This window comes from Accipiter gentilis, chromosome 1, assembly GCF_929443795.1.
Source record: "Accipiter gentilis chromosome 1, bAccGen1.1, whole genome shotgun sequence".
Taxonomy (NCBI): Eukaryota; Metazoa; Chordata; class Aves; order Accipitriformes; family Accipitridae; genus Astur; species Astur gentilis.
The window spans coordinates 30,669,831-30,691,172 of record NC_064880.1 but is presented as its reverse complement, the minus strand read 5'-3'; the positions used below and the strand labels follow the sequence as shown (position 1 = coordinate 30,691,172).

The 21,342-nt window shown below is 38.4% G+C and overlaps 1 protein-coding gene across 3 annotated transcripts in view; it reads right to left on the bottom strand.

Annotated features, from left to right (window-relative positions):
- Nucleotides 1-21,342, bottom strand: part of CHN1 (chimerin 1) — a 107,508-nt gene that overhangs the window by 68,807 nt on the left and 17,359 nt on the right. For all 3 annotated transcript variants that reach the window (XM_049830018.1, XM_049829927.1, XM_049830111.1), the window contains 4 exons: nt 15,193-15,231; nt 11,475-11,530; nt 3,343-3,374; nt 2,355-2,468 (listed from right to left, as the gene is read on the bottom strand). In XM_049830018.1, the coding sequence (XP_049685975.1) occupies nt 2,355-2,468; nt 3,343-3,374; nt 11,475-11,530; nt 15,193-15,231 (241 nt within the window). The remainder of the gene's footprint in view (nt 1-2,354; nt 2,469-3,342; nt 3,375-11,474; nt 11,531-15,192; nt 15,232-21,342) is intronic.

Sequence of the window (21,342 nt, the reverse complement as noted above, 5' to 3'; positions counted from 1 at the left end):
AGAGCACCTCTTCAGCATTGTTGGGTTAACTTGGTAAAATGATGTGAAACCTGTTCTGTGTCTGTTTCTTTATATAAAACTAACAGCTAACCGAGTTTTCTTTTCTCCCACACCTTCTAAAGAGTAAAACAAAGGTAAAGAAGGAAAAGCAAAAATCCTACAGAAGTGATCTTAAAATTAACATGACTGCTTGAACGACAGAGTGGCATTTAAGCCTAGTATGAAAAGACCAAACTTGATTCACACAGCTAGAAAAGAAAGGGTGAAATTGGAGACCCTGAAGTCAATCAAAGCCTTCCACCAAACTTGGAAAGGTTTTTCCCATACATACCACCCTACTGACAAGCTCTGTTTCTGGCCAAGGAGATGACATTCTGAAATTCTTGCTGGGATTATCTAAGCTGCGGACAGATCTACCTTTGCCATCTGCCAGTGTAGTGACACAAATACAAATGATGGTCTCAAAAACTGCTATCAAATACCGGTAAAATTACATAAACTCATCATGGCAATCACAGCAAACTTCTTACAGTCAGGATGAACAGACAGACTGCAGAAGTTACCTAGTCATTAAGATATGCTACAAGGTCAGCAACACAGTCAGTGGGAATATTGCCTAATGGGTATAACCTGCATATATTATTCCCGGGAGAGGAACAATGAAAACTGAGCTAAACTCTGCCTCCAGTCAATGGAAATGCAGACTCCTGCTACACTTCCTAGTAGAGAGAAAAAGAAATCCTAGTGGTAGAATTCCTACGTGTGGAAGACAGAGCGCTGCAGTTCAGAGAACTTTCACTTAAGGTATGAGAGCAAAGACCCTCATTCGTGTACTTTAAAGGCCATCATCAAGACAATAGAGCATTACTTGCTGTGGGATGGAAAGCAGCCACCCAGACTACCACTCTTAACATAGAAGTCATTCAGCCAGTGCTTCAACATAATGAAATGGCTGCAACGTGCTGCAGTTTCAGATACTGAGGTGTTTTGCCAAATGCTGGATTTCCTCAAAATAAATCAATGATAACAGCTTTGCTATCATTTGAAGCTGTTTCCCAAATTGATCACCAACAGCTATCCATTCTCTTTTCTATTGGGTGTAAAAATAGACTTCATTGCTTTCAAAAAGGTTTTCCAGTTTGAAAGAGATGCCATCAAACCTAGAAAAGACCCATCTTTTGACCTGCTGGACTGGAGGAGTATTTGTAAAACAAGCTATATCAATGCCTCCTGCAAGACACTCAGCAGCTTCATCCTTCACAGCCTATAGGCACTGTGCTTTCTGCACTGTCAGAAGCAAGAGGCAGGAGTTCTGTCTTCAAGCCAGGTGTTATGACAACTGTTTTCTTTTTAGCTTTAAATGAATATTGCAAGTGCAGAAGTAGATGACATGGAGTATTAGGCCCTAATAAGCAACACCAATTTATTCACATTGTTAATGTAAACCAGTGTAAATGTTAATAATGTTTCTATTTGGATTCTTATTACTACAAAAACAAATAACTCAGTAACATATACCACCACCACCACCCCCCCCCGCCCCGAAAAAGAGAACTAATTCATCACAGCCTATTATTTCAAGATATTCTTATTTTAATTGTAAACTTATTTTACCCATATAAAACTTTCAGGAACTGCATCTTCTCCTTCAATGTTTTTCTGTCCCACTTAGTTTCAAAACATTGCTAATAATCACCATCTCCCATCTGAGTACTTAGGTGTACAGCCCAGGCCAAAATAACCTCCATTATCTAGAAGTAATTAAACTATTTAAAACTTACAACTATTTAAGTTGTTTTCTAATTTCAGGTTTTATTTCAGTTTTTTATTTATATCTGTTCCACTTGCCAGAATTTTGCAGAGCAAGGAAACAGATCTGCAAACATTGTTAGCTAACAGGTGTTCAGATAAAAAAACCCTCCTGATTTATTGGCCATCCCACAGAGGGACTAGAGAGAACTAATTGCTGTTCAGCAACAGCTAGCTAGCTAGCTAGCAAGTAACCCACAGTAGACTAGTCAGGTGAACTCAGAAGATGCCTTTTATTTCTTGACCACCTGCTCTCCCAATGTCTACATGGGGTCACTGTAACATACTGGGAGAAGGGCAAAATGAAGCACCACCAGAAAAACCACAATTGCTATTATCCTGATGGTGCAAACAGTAAGGAATGTTTACACTTCAGAAAGGGTTAGGGAAGGTTAAAGATACCAAATCTGTAACTAGGGTAAAAAAGTACCACGATTTTTGAAAAATCTTAAAACAATCACAAGAAGTTTAAGCACTAAGGTCAACAACACAGTACAGTCTTTTGTATTTTTTATAAATTTAAAAATGAAGTATTAATTACCAACCTTAATGCTAAAGTGTAGGTTCCAAGTTGCCGTTGGCTTTCACGAATGAGATAGCTTCCCTCTGCAACACTTAATAATTGGTCAGCTTCCTCCCTTGAGATCATCCCATGGAATCTAAGGAACAAAGACTTTTTGAAACACGTCTTTTTACTTTTAAATCACTTTTTCCTCTTTTAAAAACCACCAACCATGGTAATTAAGAAAGAAACAAACATGAAAATGACTGCTTTTTAGGAGTCTATGCCTTAAATTAATCTCCCTTTCTGCCTGCATTTGAAGTCATTTTAAATGGTTTAGAAAGGCTTCTGTGAAAAAATATCTATGAAACAAGTATATCGCTTTCTAAATCTGCATATCAATTTGTTATGTAGAAATAAATCCATTTTCTCCTGCTGACTTCATGTTTTGTGCTAGTGGCGTGCAATCCAACATTTTGCAGCATTCGGGGATATTATGGCAATTTGCTAAAATCTTGGGGACTGCATATAATCTCAGTAATTACTGGTGTAATAAGTTAGCAATACTACACATCTTTTACCAAAATAAACCCAAATAAGATCTGCTTTTTTTCCCCACACTCAATCTAACCATCTTTGCCTTAGCAGTCTGCAATAGAAGACACATATATACTGTACACGTATATAGCATTTGTGATTCAAATCTTTTTTTTCCTGCACACAAACACCTTTTGCAAAAGCCAACTGGAGGTGGGGGTAGAAAGAGACAACCCTTTGAAAGTACAGAAACCTATGTTTTTCTCACTTAAGGTAGCACTCAATGATATCCGTACCCATCAGAAAATGCAGCTGTAATTTTAGGCAGACAGAAGTGATGGTACTGCCATAATAATCCAACGGTGAGCAAGACACACTGCTGTAAAACACATAGAAGAAACAAGGGGCCCAGAGCAAACACTTGCAACCTCTTCTGTAACTATTATCAACAAACACATCTGGATGAAACACTTTCAGAGATGTATGTTACTTACTCTCTTCCATAATATTTTGGTCTGTTCTCTACCTAGAAGAAACAACAGAAATTGTAATGTTTCATAACAAGTGAACCCATACAGTAAGCATACTGTCCATAATATAATATTAAAAATAGAAAGGGATATAACGTGAAAGTACAGACAAAAATCACCTACTATCCCAGGATTTTCCCTGTGCGTGGAATATAGGGAAACCAAAGGCAAACCTTTGGGAAACATTGTACTTCTGAATGGCTTAAAACAGAGCGAGAAAGAATGAGCCGCTTGGATCATGTCATTCTCAGGGCTCTGCTAATACAAACTGATGGCATTAAGTATTGCTCATACAAATTGCCAAAAAGGGGAAACAAAAGATTCATTCCATGGGTGTAAGTATGCTATATCATTAAGTGCACTAATTCAGTGAAATATCTATAAAACTCTTAAATTTACAAGTTATCTTCTATCACAGAGCTGCTGGTGCCACTGCTGCAAGAAATTAAGCCGCTACCATATCCCCTCAGAGTGAGGGCAAGTGGTAGATTAAATGATCAAGTGCCTAAGTCTTGCACTTCTTGACTTCACTAAATTGTGTGATCTGTAGTATCGCCTAAAAGACCGCAACAGGTATGCATACATTATGCTGTGTAATACCAGCATGTCCATGCTCTAGAGACCATACAGTGTAAATGCACACAACATGCAAGGGTGTCAGAACACAATCTGCCTCCTAAGTATTTCAGACAAAGTAACTAATCTGCAATTGTCCAGGATGTTTAGAGACAAGTGAGGAACTGCAGACCTCCCAGAAATCAGCTCAATAATCTAAACCACCAGATTATCCCTCCTTGCTAAATTTAAAGGAGGAAAAACTCTTTGGGGAGTAAAATTCAACAATTATACAACCTGAACTACAAGAGTATAAAACGATCCAGCTATAATAAAACACAAAACTCTCACAGTAAACTGCCACTTCAGTTTCTTTTTTCCATCTTTTCAGAAAAAAGCCTATTAAAATTAACACTTCTCTCCAGTTATCTCAGTGGAGTGTAAAAGATTTCAGATGTCCAAAACAATGAAAAATACATCCTGGTGTACAGTCTAATCACAACTCTTCCACATCCCCAGCAAATAAAAAGCTATTGTGATGGTTCATCACTTTTGAAAAATCATTCCATCACTGGAAAGACTTATAATGCTCTAAAAGATTTTCTTTTCCTATGTAACAGCAAACAAGAGTTGACCAATGTGATAACTATTTTCAAAGGGCCTGAAAATACTGGATGATTCCAAAAAAGAAAAAAAAGTCTTACATATTTTTTGTTAAATGTTGGCTATTTCTTCAATAGGAAGATAGCAATATGAACAGAGAAAAAGTGAAAACATGTTATTGTTGTTATTATAGAAGCTTGCAACAATTTCTAACTAAAACTCTCAAGACAAGACACTAGACTCAGGCAGTTGTTAAAAAATCCTGTTGTGAGTAAGATTGTGTGGTCTGCCTATTGAGATTTTATATTTATCTCAGTGAATACAGTGAATTTATATGACAGAACTGGAAATGAATTAGTAACGTGACAGGGCATCTTCAGAGTACTTGCAAATCCTAAGACAAATTATAGTATTATACTCTGTGTGCAAACATTTGAAAATGTGAACTTGTAGATGACTGGAGCAAAGCATCAGAGAAAAGCTCTGCTGGACTTCTAGGCAATCGTAGCTGGGTTTGCAGTTCATCTTGGTGGATGATGAGTTAAAGAGGAAAATAACCACTTCTGCTAACATTGAGTCTCTACTAATCAGTTTTACCAAGTCACAAAAACTTCAGTATAAATGTTGATGTGTAACGCTGTTTGCTTGTATAAGGCTCAGTGCAACTGGAACCCCAATTCATTGAGTTATATTGCCTGGGTTTTGGTGTTCTGGGGTTTTTTTCATGATTTTTTTAAATTTATGATAGTATTAGGGTTTTTTGACACCTAGATTGAATGCATAAATTTAGACTCTAAGGCAACTCCATCAGAACTCAGCAGGGGCCTTCTAATTCACTCAGAATTAGCTGGGCTACACACACACTTAGTGCAGTGCATGTGAACTTAGGAAAACACGCTGATTTCCCATACGCCAAATTTACCATATAAGACAGTAAACACTGTTCCCCAGCTTTCTATAATGCTTCCTACAAGTGTCGTTACACCAACTATACTCATGGCAACTTAGGCATAAAAGGCGGTGTAGCATTTGTTCTTACTTCAGGCATCCTTAGCTGCACCAGAACTAGAAGTGACATGCAGCTTTCTTGGTCTTTTGTGTCCGCCTGGACTTCACAAAGTTCCTGCCAGACTGTATTTCTACAAATTGCAATTGCAGGCACCCTCCAGTTGCACATGAGCACTGAAAGCCAAAACAGTTCAGAAGCTTCATTACCCTAACTTTCACACTCAGTCAGCCTTAAGTTAAGGAGACAAAAGCAAAACATCCATCTGGACTGGAACTAAAACCCACCTGAGACAGGAAATACATTTCTAAATAAAATCAAAGCAGTGGCAAGAAATCAGTCATTTTAAGTAAAGCTGTTAGCTGGCAATACAGTGCAATTATCCTCTGCAGAGTTTCTTTCTGCTCTGGCAGTATTTTTGGACCAAAGTGTCATTGAGCATGAGTAGAGGCAGCCTTTGCTACTTCATTTTCTCTGTATCCAGTGAAGATCAGCTAAATGCTAAGTCTTTGGACTTCTCAGGACTTTCTATTTATGGGAAACATTTCCTATTGTGGTTTGTTTAGCCTGTGTTTGGTACAGTTTTAAAACCTGCTTCTAACTTAGAAAAAAAAATTGTGAGATATTTGTTTTCAGTGTGCTTATTTGTATAGCACTGATGCAGAGGCCACAGGAAAGATTCAGGTCTCACTATAATACCTGCAAGAAACACAAAGGTCAGCAAGATATTCACCATTGTTTTGTTCCTGATTTATTCAAACTGAGGCGTGAAGCCAATGAAACCAAGTTTACCAACAGATAAATGGAGCAGACTTGCAAGTGCCTTACAGTAGCCGTTCCTTTGGAAAAGAGCTTAGTTACCATGAAAGTTGGGAAGTCATTCTGGGTGAATATCGTACAGGTAAAGCCATCTTTGAGAACAGCTCTAACAAGGATGTGGATTATATATGCCCACTCTATGCTATGTTTCTTGGCTACTCACAGAGGCCATTTTCACAAGACTACATAGAGATGCTGTTTAACAGGCTTGTTAACTACTAGCACGGAATTACGACGAAGCCTCCTAATAGGATGGAAAAGGTCAGTGATTTTAATTATCTCCATCATTTGTCTGTTTGATATTTTTTCATACATAGTTATTTAAAATTTATCATGGAGTGCCTTCATATAGCAGGCAAGGATGCTATAAATATGCCTGCATGTGCGCGCACACACATGTGTATATAAAAGATTATATGCACACCAAATATAAGTTCCAGGGAGGTAATACAATATTAATTGGACAAACAACATTACAATTTGGATGTAAGCCTCACGCAGAAGTCAGACAACCTTAGAATGTTATGGAATCATCAAGTTTACAAATGAACATCATACAGTGTTAAAAGCCTTGGCTCTGCTGCACCTTCACAATAAAAAAAATCCCAAACGAATGCAATGCTCTTTTTACCTCAGTGTCACTCCACTGATCTGTGTGTTGCTCTGATATGAAACTGGTGTAACAGAGCAGAAACTTGAATTCTCTGTATTTGAGAAGCATTCCATGTTAAGTAGGTCATTCTGTTGAATACACCTCTCAGTATCAGCACTTGTACAACACGTGCCTTTGCATTTTTACGGTGTGATTTCCAATTATTCTTTAACAAGTGCTTTTCCCCCTAATCATCACTCTTGCTTATGTCAACAAGTGGAATACAATAAGGCAAGAGGAGCAATTTAGGTGCTAATATGTTACCAAATTACATGTTGTTCCTTCCCACTGACCTCTTTGATGTTCTCTGGACCAAAATTCTCTTCCTAATATTTATGAATTTGTTTACACAGCTGAATAATTCAACCACTTAGGAAAAGATTCTGCTCCCCACTGACTCACACATGGCTGCTAATAGAAACCCTGCTGAGAAAGAGCAGATCACAAAGCTCAACACTAGCAGGAGAGGCTGAGACCAGAGAGAAAGGTTAAACATGTTACTGCTCGTTGAATATATTTTCACTTCAAAACTGGCTCAGCTGCATAAGTTGTTCAATACTTATAATGAAAAACACTTACCTGCATTATAACGAATTAATGCAGAAATAGGAATATGCATACTGATAATGTATTCTTTTTCAATTTTACCTTTATTAGGTAAAAACAAGATTCAAAGAGCTTTGTTTTAGTAAATGGATTCTTTAATGAGAAAATGTGTATTTAACATGTTCTGTTCTGCAGCTAAATACCTGCAACTGACTGGTTCTTTCATAGCTCTATTTTCTTTAGTTCAATTCTCACTGGTTTCTAAAACCTGCAGATTTTATTTCTCAGTTCCTACAACAACATTCATGGTGCAGACACAGGTTTACTCTGCAGCTCAGGGGCTAGGATAAAGCTATTTTAGAACACAGAATGTCTCTCTTCTTTTTCTGTTCCCTCTGGCACAAGTAAAGTTTTACACTTAAAGTTTGTCATATGTTATAATCTTGTTTTGGAATAAATTAATGAAAATATGATATTATAGACACTACTAATGTGTTACATTTCTTTCTTCAGTGATGACAGGACTTAGCAGAGTATTTTGATTGCCTGTGGTACTTTTGGCAGTTCCCCATTGACTCTAACAGACTAACTTCTTATAGAATTAGACGAGGAGGACCTCTCTATGTAGGAATGCAGTAAGCTCAGATACCCTCCAAAGAGCTTGGATGATTAGTTCATGCAGGACACCACTCACCCACAGCAAATTTTTCCTCCCTAAAACAGTCCAACTTTTCAGTTTGCCACCTGTATAATAGCTAATAAAATTTTATAATTAACAGTATTACAATTCAGTGATAACAAGGATGAGAAAATTATAGTGGTCAGTGTGATTCGTATTTGAGGAAGTTTTACATAGTTGCTTTTATATTTGGCTGGCAAGAGTAGGTCTCTTGTTTGATTCTAAAAAGAAGCCAATCTGGATCAGATTAATAGCTGAAGGATTTCCAGCACTCCAGAGGCAGGAGACATTTTTGATTTTCAGATACTGAATACACATTTATATCTCCATTTATCTGACTGGATAGGCTAATAGCATTCTAAGAAATACTGCGAAGGAGAACTTAGTAAAAAATTTGCTTGTGACTTCTGATCACTTAGAGCAGAAAGACCCCAAAGCAGTTCTCTGCAGTGAAACTAGCATGGGATATAGTGCCAACAGATCTTATTGAGTATGCTGGACCCCTTTATCAGTTTACAGTTTTTCCCTAATTACAGGGTACATATGCATTTGTGCAGTCGACATGCAAAACAATTACAATTGTTAAGTTATCTGCTGTAAGATTTCCTTAATGTGATGGTACTTTTCCACTCCTTACATTTCTATTATGTTTTTTTTTTTGTTTGGTTGTTGTTTGGTTTGGTTTTTTTTTAAAGAAACCAAAAGGTATATAGAAAAAATGAAGATTCTAATTCTGTAGGAATTAAAACATTCACAACTGAGGCTCTCAAAGCATCTAACTGAAGAAACTGAAGAACTGTTGCTCATCACCACAAGAGCCAGGCAACATTATAAGCATACACTGTAAGTGTGGAGGACCTCGGGGGATTGAAGGGTGGTTAAAGGGAGTATTGAAAACAGGATTATTAATATTGGCAATTATTATCATTGTATTGAGCATCCTCCCATGTGTGCTGTCCTTGCTGCAAAGGGCCCTGCAGCGGACAATTCACATGGCATATTTAGCGCAAAAACAAAAAGGGAGAATTGTGGAGGACCTCGGCTAGACCGAGGGGCCTGGAGAGGATATTGACCTTGACAAGATTACAGTGTTCCTGTGAGAGAACAAGAAAGGATGAGAAGCATGCCTGGGAAACTAAGTTTAAGGAATGTGTCGACCGTTGCAGTTGTGATAAGGAACCTGAAAAAGTCACCCAATGAGGTGTAAGAAAAACAACTTCTGACAACTTTTTGACCAATAAGGGACAGACATATGTACAAGGCAACAAGTATAATGGGTATAAATTTGCTGGCTTGTAGTAATAAAAAAAACCCTTCTTTGCTTATACTATAAGAATGCGTACTTGTTGTTTGTCCGTCTTGACCATGACATGTAAGTTTGTCACTACATGAGTAAATAATAGCAGAGCTCCGAGATAAGACTCAGCAAATAAAAGACTACAGTGATTGTACAGGCATAATGTCAGCACCTCAGTGAACAGTGTCAGAAGGCTACCAAACAGCTCTCATACATTTTACAATATGCATATATATATATATATATACCTACACACACACTAGCACTTCTTCCACCAGTGAAATACTTTTGAGGAGAGGAAGGAAAAAGCAACTGTACAACAGAACTTAACAACAATAAACACAATCCCTTGAAGGCAGGGAGTAAAATACTTCATCCTATCCAGGTGAGCACTCTGTACAGTCTCTATACAATCACAAACCTGTATTGTAAGACTAAGCTCCTACAAGACTCCAGATATTTTGTATATTAAGGTAATGAAAAACCCTATCATAGGGAACACAAAATAGAAGAGAACCTTCCTAATAATGTTGCAATGGGAATAAAAAACTGGAAAACCTCCATTTTTTTCATGGCTCAGATCTTAGTTTTTTATACATCTCTCCTTCAAAGCTCCATCCCACCTTATTTGATGTACACAAGATGTCTGCACAACAACCTTAACAAGAATACCACTGCTTGGACCCTCATTAATAGTGGAAACACTGGTTAAAAGAAAACCTTTTTCTACAATGCTTCTTGTAAAATTCATGTATTGGTCTTTCCTATAGCTATGTCTTGCTTAGGTGCAATCAGCTATAGCTATACTTTTCATAAAAATACAAATCTATCAAATTAACAAAGGAAAACAAGAGTGCTTCCACTAAATGCAGTATTTCACTTCTGTTAAGTCTCTACTTTTTATCTTAAAAATTGACAGACTACTTCACAGACTCACAATTGGGCATTTGAAAAGATGACAGAGAAATGCCTGTTTAATTCTGTGAAGTAATCCTCCTCGTGATCTAGACTGTAAGCTATTAATGTTCCTGACAGTGCTATGTCCCTCTGTATGTAATACTACGTCAAAGTGACTAAAATATTTCAAAGATTAATTTCCTTTCTCTTGGCACATGTTAAAAATGTTTAAGTTCTATTGCAGCAATGTAATAACTTTGAGTGGTTACTCAGTAAGAGCTGTGTTTTGTAATACTGCTTAACAAGTCAAGCCTAACATTTCAGGATTTTTGAAATTGAAATTAATGCTTCCCAGGTTACTGACGGAAGCTGCAAGAGAGATGCAGTTATGAGTAAAATCTTGCTGGCACGGATGTTTGGTATCAGTTAAACCCTCCAGCACCACAGCTCTGGAGAGGTGCTGCGCTGCTGGACGGCAGCTCAAGGGTACACTAGCAATTTGCAGTCTGCCACAACAACTGACCCCATGAGCAGGTGCTTCTGTATCACTGTGTATCAACAGGATCCCGTTGTTACTATTTGGATCCTTAAAATCTGTGGCTCTGCATAGCTTAGCTACTAGTATTAATGAGTCTTAAGTACTACGACTCAGATAACAGAATCAGAGGAGGTTTCAGTCTTCCCTCTGTTGATTTATTGCACACATCTAGCAGCAATGGCTGCACAAACAGGTGCATAGTTCCCCTGTACAGCTCTGCTCTTGTGTCTGTGAATTTCTGACCGAAAAAGGAGGAGAAAAGGCATGTTTCCACGTACCTAAGAATCAAAACCCAGTAAATGATTCTCTGGTATACACATCATACGCAAAATGCTTTTAAATTTTATTTTTAGATCAAATGGATTTCCAGGTACCAGTGCCCCCAAGGCTACTTACTCTAATCATGGCACCAAGTGTCCCAGGGAACCGCTGTTTGGGTTGGACACCATTATGTATAGACTTGGAATTATTGGACTCTATAAAACCAGCCTTTATAATACCCACCTCACGAGTGCAGGTTATCCTTCTAGGATGGGGAGCTTCCTGTTGCAACTGATACACTGGGAGAAGGCAGAAGTTAAATTCTGATTAATACAGAGTCATTGTATAAGTTAGGCATTTTAACACTAAATACTGCTGTTTAAATAAAGAACACTTTCTGCAAGATTTAATGCAAGGATACATATATGAAGGTCTCAAAAATTACTTACATGTGGTCAGAAAAAAGAATGTTGCTAGCCAAAACGGGATTACTGATGATCTTTACAATTAAATTCATCAAGTACTATGCAGTAACTAGGTGAGACCAGTCAAGATTCCATCAACTAGATCAGAAAAGGAATGGTGACAAACACAAATTAGATTTTATTATATGTCAAATCAGGCTCCTGTCAGACTTTCTTCAGTAAGCAGATGGAGTCCCATCCTACTACGCTGGGCACACACTCAGTCACCTGAAATATGTCAAGACTTTACAAGAATCATTCAGAACTTTGCAGAATCAAACCCTCTGATTTTGCCACTGGTCAGTGATGCCTTCCTGAACAGCGAGAGAGATGGCCTTTGCATTTGCAGATCTAAAGAAATCAGGAGTTGAGTAGCAGAGTAAAACAGTTAAGGCCCAAATTATGACATGCACTTACTAGTATCTTCCCTCCCTCTTTTTGTCTTTTTTTCTTTTTTTGTTTTTAAATAAGCCTCATCAAGCCAGAATAAATCTTAGGAGCCAGTTGTAAATGTAATGGTACTAATGTGCAGACTTCCTTATAGGAGTGACTTTCAACTTCTATCCCAAAAAGAGTTTGGTTTGGCAAGTCACCTTCAAAATGAGGCTGTCAACACTAAGTCAGTATTTGAATAGTACTCTAGAACTGATACAATGGACATTTGGAATTGTAATCTTTTAAAATAAAATTTTGTTTCAATCATTAGTACTAATACCAAGGTCTAATAACATGTGCTGTCACCTTCTTCAGGTAATAAGACCATAGATTGATTTAACCAGTAAGATTTGACTTCATTACACTTCTCATTTGATCACGAGTCTTTTCCACTGACAAACGCTGTATTTATGTGCTAAGTTACATGGGAACGGAGCAAATGGCAAGATGCCCAATGATATGGCAATCATGAGATAAAATGGAAAAATTCACTCCCTTTGTTCCAAACAAAAAACCTAATGGTTTTTCCTGATGTTACTAAAATCAATCCTTACCATTCTGTATTGGTATTACAAAAATGATTTTTGCAGGTGATGAAGAACAGCACACCAGTATAAAAAAATAGTAATTTTCATTTCAAGCATAGCACGACCATTTATTTTGCCAGCACACAGATTCCTTAGCTTCTGTTGTAAAAGTCATATTTGATGGCACTGGACCTTGTCCACATCTAATTCTGAGAACTGTAGAGTCAAGTTCAAAGGAAAAAAAAATAAATCACAGAGCAAATATGGATTTCTCTGAATTTCACAGAAGAACAGTGGAGAATCACAATCAGCATGCTCTGCCAAAATTGGCTAAAAACTGAGAACTGTTTCCCACCTTACTTCAAGCCAGGCTGAAAAGATTTTCTGGAAGGAAATTCTTCTTCTCCAAAGGCAGTACCTTTCTCCTCTTCCAGTCAGAAGCACAGCAGGTAGACTAGTTAAGTTACAAAACAGGATGCCCATTCCTCCTCCTCTAATTGATGTATGCAATTCAAACTGTTCAACACCAGTTTCCTGGCTGAAATTATTGCCAGGGAAGTCAAATAAGACATTCCTCTTCACCCATCATGAAACAGAAATATAATCAAACCCCATGACTCCGCACTTCATTCTGAACCATGGGAAGGGTTCACCATGGCGAAGCATGACAGTGTAGGAGAGTGGGTAAGTACACATTTGCACATGCCCAAGCCTTCAGCTCCTGGCAAGGTGCCAATGAAGACTTGGTATTGGAGAGGTTGGACCCCCTGTTACAGATTATGGCATGGAATAAACCAAACAAAGAGGCAGCGTTCCCCGAGCTCACAGAAGGTACAGAGCTGTGATTCGTTGTTAATGCTTACAACTGGGAGCAAAATACACAGATCTTGGTAACAAGTATGAAAATGTATCACAATCATTACTAACGTTGTTTAATACCAAGGAGTGAAATGTCTCAGTTTTATCTTTCAGACCTCCACTGCAAGAAAAAAGCTTGTTCAAATTGTTCAGTGTGCAAATTCTTTAATATTAAGTGGCTGACTTGGCATGTGACAAACTACTGGTATAATATATGATGATTCAAAAGGCACAGACAGGCTTTGCCACCAGATTCGCAAAAAGACCAAGGTCCCAGCTGTCTCAATTACATGACAGCAATTGCATGTTGGCAATTATTAAAATCTGTTCAAAGTCATCCATCTAAAGAAAACACTCAAGGTGGACAAATTAAAAGCCTTCAGCCTTTTTTTAGATGTTGCCTATTTTCTTCAATTAACATAAATGCATTTTAAGAGACCCTGACATTCCTAGACTGTTAAGGCGTAAGCAGTTTTGCCAACTCCTGTAATTTTTACTACAAATTTCACAATATCTGACTATTTACTTACAGCCTAAGCTCTTTGAAATTTCTTATGAGACATGTTCTCATTTATGGAAGTCATCTAATGCTTATATTGCATAGAAGATCTTGACTATGTAACTCATGATCACTTTTAACAACTCAAAACCTGGAAACCAAACCCAAACAAGAAGGCCGATTTATGAGTTTTAAGGTCTAACTGTGATTTTTGAATGTGTCAGGTTGGCAATGGCAGGGACAGAACAGAAACAACTGACCTCTATGAGCCATTAACAGAAGACTGGTCTAGGCGACAGAAAAGCTGTTTTTTTCAATGCTCATTTAATTCTACTACATGTATTTTAGCTGACAAAAATACTTTTATCTGTTCTCTTACACTTACTCTCTTTCTAAACATGGTTTTCACCAAGCCTTTAAGACCAATCCAAAATCTCTGATTGAAAACAATCTCCCACTGCAGGATGGAAACCTTTTTGAAATAACTGCATTTTCTCAGGTGCTAAATCTCCCCAGTCTTTAGAGAGCAACATCTTCATCATGTGAAATGTTGCTTGAGCAAATCTCTTTAGCCTGAAGACACCAAGCCTTGGGAATATATACAAAAGAAAATGCAAATGTAAGTCTGACATCCCTAAACTGTTAAGTGTGTTAAACACACAAACATTCTGCTTTCGAAATCTGCTTTTAACAGAAGACTCTTTCTTGCTGTGGTTCCTCAAGTCTCAAAATGTCTCGCACCTTAGCTTTTCTGTCTACAAAAAAGTAGAGTTTAGAGGTGAGACACTGTGGGAAGCTATGATGTTTTGCTATGGTGTCATTTGTCTCAGATGTTCTCTTCAATCTCACTGAACCTCCATCAGCGCTGCCAAACAACAGGTCATTCCTTTACACAGAATTTTTTTGTATTTAAGAATGTAAGATTGTTGGTTTGGGTTTGTTTTTGGTGTTTTTTTTTTTTTTTTGGGGGGGGGGGGGGGGGGTTGAGTTTTTTTTTATTTTATTAGGAACAAAAACCAGCAAGTTGTGAAATTCCCAAGGGAGTAGTGCTCTGATCTCAGGGCAACATGCCTGGACTACTGCCCTGTACACCTGACTAAGGCAGCCTCCAAGGCTAGCTCCCTCTGAGCTTGGGGAAAAAAAAAAAAGGAAAAAAAAATATCCGTTGAGATACTTACAATAAGATTTCCAAACAGGTGGTCTGTATTCATCAGTATCTGAAAGAAAAACAAAAAAATCTTAATGTTGCGTTGGAAATACTTTAACACAGAAATAACCCCGCAGAAGCACTTGCAGATTCATTAAGATAAATATTGCACGTAGGTTCTAAAATTATTTTTTATGATCAGAGTATAGAACAACATGTTAAAAGTTCCCCCTCTTTACTTAAACTGAAAATATGAAAAGGTATTTTCTTTAGCCAGCTAAAATAAAAACTCTAGAAATACATTTGCAAAATGGCAAACATACAGATCAGAAGCCAAAATACTGGGGGGGGGGGAAGGGGAATGCATACTGGTTTACTATGTAAATATCCATAAGTTCCCTTTTAAATTACACCAGAAAGATTTTTTTGATCTCAATTTATATTCCGATAAACCAGTTTTCATCCAACTTATTCCTGCCATTAGCTTTTTCCTCTTCTGGATAGGAATTAAGAACTCCTAAAATAAAATCAGAGTATGTAAGTACTATGAAATATTTTGCAAAAAAGGAGGGTTTTTTTTCATACTACTTGGAAGCAGTCAGTATGTATTAAAAGTACCAGCATATTTCTAATCTCAAATTTTAATTCTCAAATAAAATTAAAATAAAATAAAATAAAATCCCAGTGTTTTTTGTCACCCTTATGACTTGCTGACAACTGATCTGACATTTTCAGCTCAGGGCTCTGTTGCAAACTTTGTCTCTGATCCACTGTTTTACCACTCTGACCAGCTTCATTTCTGATGCTACAAGGTACTGAGGCTTTCTGCAAGATGCTGTGCTTATCTGCCTTGGAGCTGGTGGGAGTTACTCAGTACTCATTACACTACAGGGTCGTAAGTTGAGACAACCACACAGCCCACCTTGCTGTTTGAAGCCTCTTCTCACTGCAGCATTCATTTCTGAGCTCTATTTGCAATTGTCTGCTCACTGGAACTACCTGCCGCATCCAACAAAACCCTAATTTCTAGTTTTTATTATGAGGTTACGTAAAGATCAAGCAATCTGGGAATGTGTTGCTTGAATTTTGGCCTGAGTGTCACCTCCACTTGAGACTCCCTAAGGCCTCCAACACTGAGCCTGAAGCTGGGAAAGGATTTTGCTTTGCCTCCCCTTAGGATAAGCAATCTGCCTTCTTTAGCTACTTGCTATAGTCCATCTCTCCCACCTACAGTCATGTCAAAATATCTCTAAATTAGAGCTTAGTGGAATGAAATATTTTCCAGTTTAATTGGCACAGACTTGCCCATACCCTCCCCAGACCCACCCAGCACGCTCTCTGCTCTGAGCTATCATTTTGCTCGATTTTTTACCTTGTATTTTAAGCACTATGCATGAAGAGGGTGCAGTCCTTACAGACTACTTCGGTGGCAGTGGGTTTTATAAATACAATTCATTATGACTTTATTATTAAGGTAGCACTTGGTCAAACTGCCAACCCCCAGAATATGATGGGTTTTGATCTTTGGAAGGTTCAGCAGATGCACTACCATGTCCTGGGGATCGGCCAGAGCACCTCGAATCTGCACAGAGACCTTCAGTAGCCCGCACTATACTATGTCAGTGAAAGAAAATCAGCAGCAACAGATGCAGCCATGGTTATTTGTTCCTACTTTGATACCTTTAATTAAGGCAGTGCAAGTCGATTCATTCCAGAAGCATTGTAACATGATCCCTTAACACTGCAGCGTCACATGGAAAAAGGGCAAAACTTGGAAGTAAAAATAATGGGTTTAGTCCCAGAAGACGACTCTTACCCCACTAGCTGAATTTTCTTTTGCTATAGTCTGTTTTTTGGCAATATATGCACCAGTTGAATTTACAAATAAATAATTTAAGTACAACACACACTTTATTTGTAAAATATGAGCTGACTATTATGAAAATACTAATATCTTGGCAGTCTAACCTATACTTGCTCGCACTCCAGCCATATAATTGTTACAACTAAGGGCAGCATGATTATAAAACTGAAAAACAACAATATTTGTGCCAAACAAAAAACCTCAAGCCTTGTTAAAATCAGGCAAGAACAGCAGTAACTTTCATACAAAAAACATTTAACATTCAGAAATTGGAAGGAATGATTTATGTTATGCAGCTGTGCACAAGGATTTTGTTAGAAAATCTGTCGGTGAGCTTTACTGCCTTTACAGTGTGAGAATACCCTCCGGTCATCCCACATGAGGTAATGAAAAAACAAAAGGTCATTTCTATTGTGATTTTTTTAAAAAAAAGTTATCTGATATAAAATACTGTAGCAGCAAGTACAGCGCAGTAACAAGGGTGAAGCAGAGGGTCTGTAGTGTTTGTTTCTGTGCAAGAATGTTTCTATTGCTAAAACCACTGCACTACAGAAAGATAAAACAGGATGAGCATAAACATCAGACCAGTCTCTTAGTTATCCATTTTTAAAGATTAATTGCTGTGGTCCCATTTAACACATTACCAGTATTTTGAAATGCATTATTAGGAAAAGAGCTTGATTTTTAGATAGCACAGACTTCCAGATACAGCATCTCTAATTAGGCATCCAAAGTACTCAAAAAGCACTTTAAGGCATGACAAAAAACCCACAGAAAATGCTGAACCCAAAATACATTTTCTCACTAACACTGCACCACTTTCTAATTAACGCAATAAACTCTATGCTGTCAGTTCTCAGATTTTCTACAGCTCCCATCAGCACAGTATCTCAGCTCTGCTAAATGTTTCCATGATAAAATAAAATAATTTTCTACAAGCTGTGCATCATGTTTTATCTTAACTGTATTTTCTGCCTTAAGTGAGATGCAATTCAGCTTAAAGCTGCTCTTCTCCAAAGGTCTGGAGCACTACAGAAAATATAAATGCATAAACTGATCCTGCCAGCATTGGTGAGCCTTTTGCTAGCACAAGGGCACTCTCATCAGCAAATACATTTTAGATCAGGCACACTGTCCATGCACATAAATCACAGTTTCAAACCCAGCCCAGTTTCAAACTGACAGATGCTGGTGCTGAGTAGTCTTCCTAACCTTTAAAAGTGAAAATGTTTGATAATATCCTACTATCCCAAGCAATTACAGTTTTTTAATTCTTCAGAATTTTGCTCTGATTGGAAGGGTATATGTATAAGATTTTATTTTTACATAATATAATGGGACTTCCTCAAATTCTCTACCCTTAAATCCATACTGATAACTAATAATTTTCCAGCCTGGAATAGATTAGAAAAGAAACAGCTGTATGCCCAAACCTGTACTTTTAAGCTCCTAAATAGACCTATCATAATATAAATATGTATGCATGTATAAAGAAAAGAGTACAAATATATTAAACTGATACATCACTTGAAATCCTAGTGAGGCCCAAAGTTATATGCAAGGTAAAGGGGTGGGGGGACACAATGCTGCAGGATACATGAAAATATATTTACAGTCCTTTACCCTGTAGCATCAGTCTTTGCTCTTGAACCAATAGCAAAAATCAAACTTCAAAGCAAGCATCTTACCACAGAGTAACAGCTGATGCCTCTAGTTCAGGCATGAACCTACATTTCTTGAATACCTTACGTGACAGGTTATCTGTCTCTCAGCTTCTCCAGGGGCAAGCAAGAGTTTGCCAGCCCATTTCTCTCTCTCCAATGGACAAGGGTAGAAGTGATCCCTATTTCTTAAACAATTCCCAGCACTTTCTTGTGGTCATCTTTTTTCCCAAACACACTCTCCTCCTCTCTTTTCTAGGACTCTGCCTTCCCCCAGCCTTAGCAATCTTCATCTGCACTTCACCCCCGAGCAATGCTTTGGTTTGCTCCTCACTGCTGTCCTGCTAGGACTCACCTACCCAGCCTGCTCTTAGGTCCTCAGCATCTCATTCTCAAAGCCATCTCATCCCTACTCAAGGCTTCCTTGAAATTTGCCTAAATGCAGAGAAAACAGAGGCAGAAAAGCCCAGAACAGCACAAGAGACAGCTTCTGGCAACAGCCCCTTTACAGGCAGAAATGTCACAGTAGGGCAGGAGTGTGCCCTCCTTTAAGCACACAAATAAATGAAAGAAAAATGAAACTATGCATCTTGAGCATGAGCCATCTGCAACTAAGAAATGAAAAGCACAGAGCAATCGTCAGAAATACACGCTTGCACAGAAAAGGGCTTCTGCCAATAGAAAATCATACAGCCATTTAGAAGAAGTTCATACACAGACACAAACGCTATGAGAGCATCTCAGATTTTTCCATAAACACAAATGTGACTAATTGTGACATTACAACGTAGCATTTCCCTTCGTTATTTTCCTTCTTTCTTACCCATTTCAATTTTAGCCTTTATATAAATCTGGACAACTGTAGTACTTTCAGAGTGTACATTTTAACTGCAGATAGAAAAACTGTTACTACTGCCTCAAACTGTTTAGACTGCTTGTCTCTGTGTATTCCTTTTATAGAAAGAATAAAAATGTTTACCTCTGCTTGAAATGGTTCTTTCTCTCTCCCCACTGAAGCTCTGCAAGCTCTAGGGTAAAGCAGCAGCAGCTTAACTATGCCTGGTAACCCCATAAAGCAATTTAGGACTTAGTGGTAAGGTTTCCTGTAGAGAATTCAGTTTAATTTTTCTTTTACTATATGTCATTCCCTGCAGCATGGTGATCAGTAACATCATGCTGGGGATTAGTTTAACACTGTCTGAGAGGAAATAATCAGCTATCTACTGACACAGCAGCTCTTGACCAAACTTTGGTTTTATTCAGCAATATCCCTATTGAACACAGGTGAGGCCTCAGGTGGTGACTGTTGTGGAAGAGGCAAGTTCTTAGCCACATGAACCAAACTTCAACATGATCAGGAGAAGAAAATCCAGTTTCACATTTTCTGAACCGATCTAGGCCCAAGGAATGGTGTAAGTCATAAATATGAAAAGATGCAAGAAAGTATAAAACATTCTTCTGTAAGCTAAGGCCTAGGCACTGACCAGTAAGCGTTAACATGTGTTTTAAGATGCTAATCTTGCTTTGTTTGGCAGCAGCGTGTGTCGAAATTTAACTCCTGGAGAGATGCATGACCAGGAGACGTGGCCATTTGCTGACCCATACAACAGGCTCCTTTTTGTGCGCAGAAAACAACTTCTAGAAAATTCCTCCTCAGCCTCAAAATCTTGCTTGTTAGCACCTTCTGTATGCCCAAAGGATGCACATAAAAATCACTCAACTTACGGAAATGAAGCCACCGTTTATTTGCTGGTGAGATCCTCAAGCCACAAAAACAGCACAGTTGAACAGAAAATACTATTTCATCTCTGGTTTTCAGAGTACAAGTACCAACAGCATTTCAGAAACTAAGCTCAAGCCATCATGAAATGTTTTAAGCAGCAGCCAAGCAGACCCTAGCAGTGAGGGCTTTTATGCGCTCCAACCAAAATAAAACTCAAACAGCATTAAGGTAATTAAAGGATGAATACAACCACCGCCCTAGGCAGCAGTAGCAAAACAGATGGGCTACAATACTATGGTTTCAGGGTAAATATGAGAAGCTAATCTCTGGCTGTGGCAGCACCCAGCCGTGCTGGAAGGGTTTTGCAGAATTCCCTGCACTGCTGGCAGCCAGAGGAAGGGAAGGCAATGGCGGGCAGCTCCCAGAGATGGGGCAGAGGGTGCAGAGAACAGCCAAAATATCCCTGTCAATTGCGTGTGTACTGAAGAAGGAAGGGCACACACCAAAGGTCATTTGTCACTCCTACACGAGGCCTTGGGATCCACTTTTTTTTCCACAAAGCCTCTCTCCACCCCTCTGCTACACCTCTGCTACCAGCAGCTGGTAAGTTAAACGACAGTCTGTAATGGGGTGGCAGGCAAAGGCAGAGTCTTCATGGAAAGAGCAAGAAACGCTGTGCGTGGCTACCTGCACGTCGCACGAGGTCCTGCAGAAACCAACGCACTCCTCCCTGGCAAGCAGGGTACCATGCACACTGCCGCCAAAGGCTGCAGAAAAGTACGTTTCAGCCAGAGCTCGGTAAATGAGAGAGAAAGCTGTGATCAACCATTCTTGTCTTGCATGAAATATTTTCTTAGGAACAAACGCTTCTTCAGCATTCAAGTCCTCCACATGGATATAAAAAGGGAAATGATCCTCTGGCTCAGTCTTGTC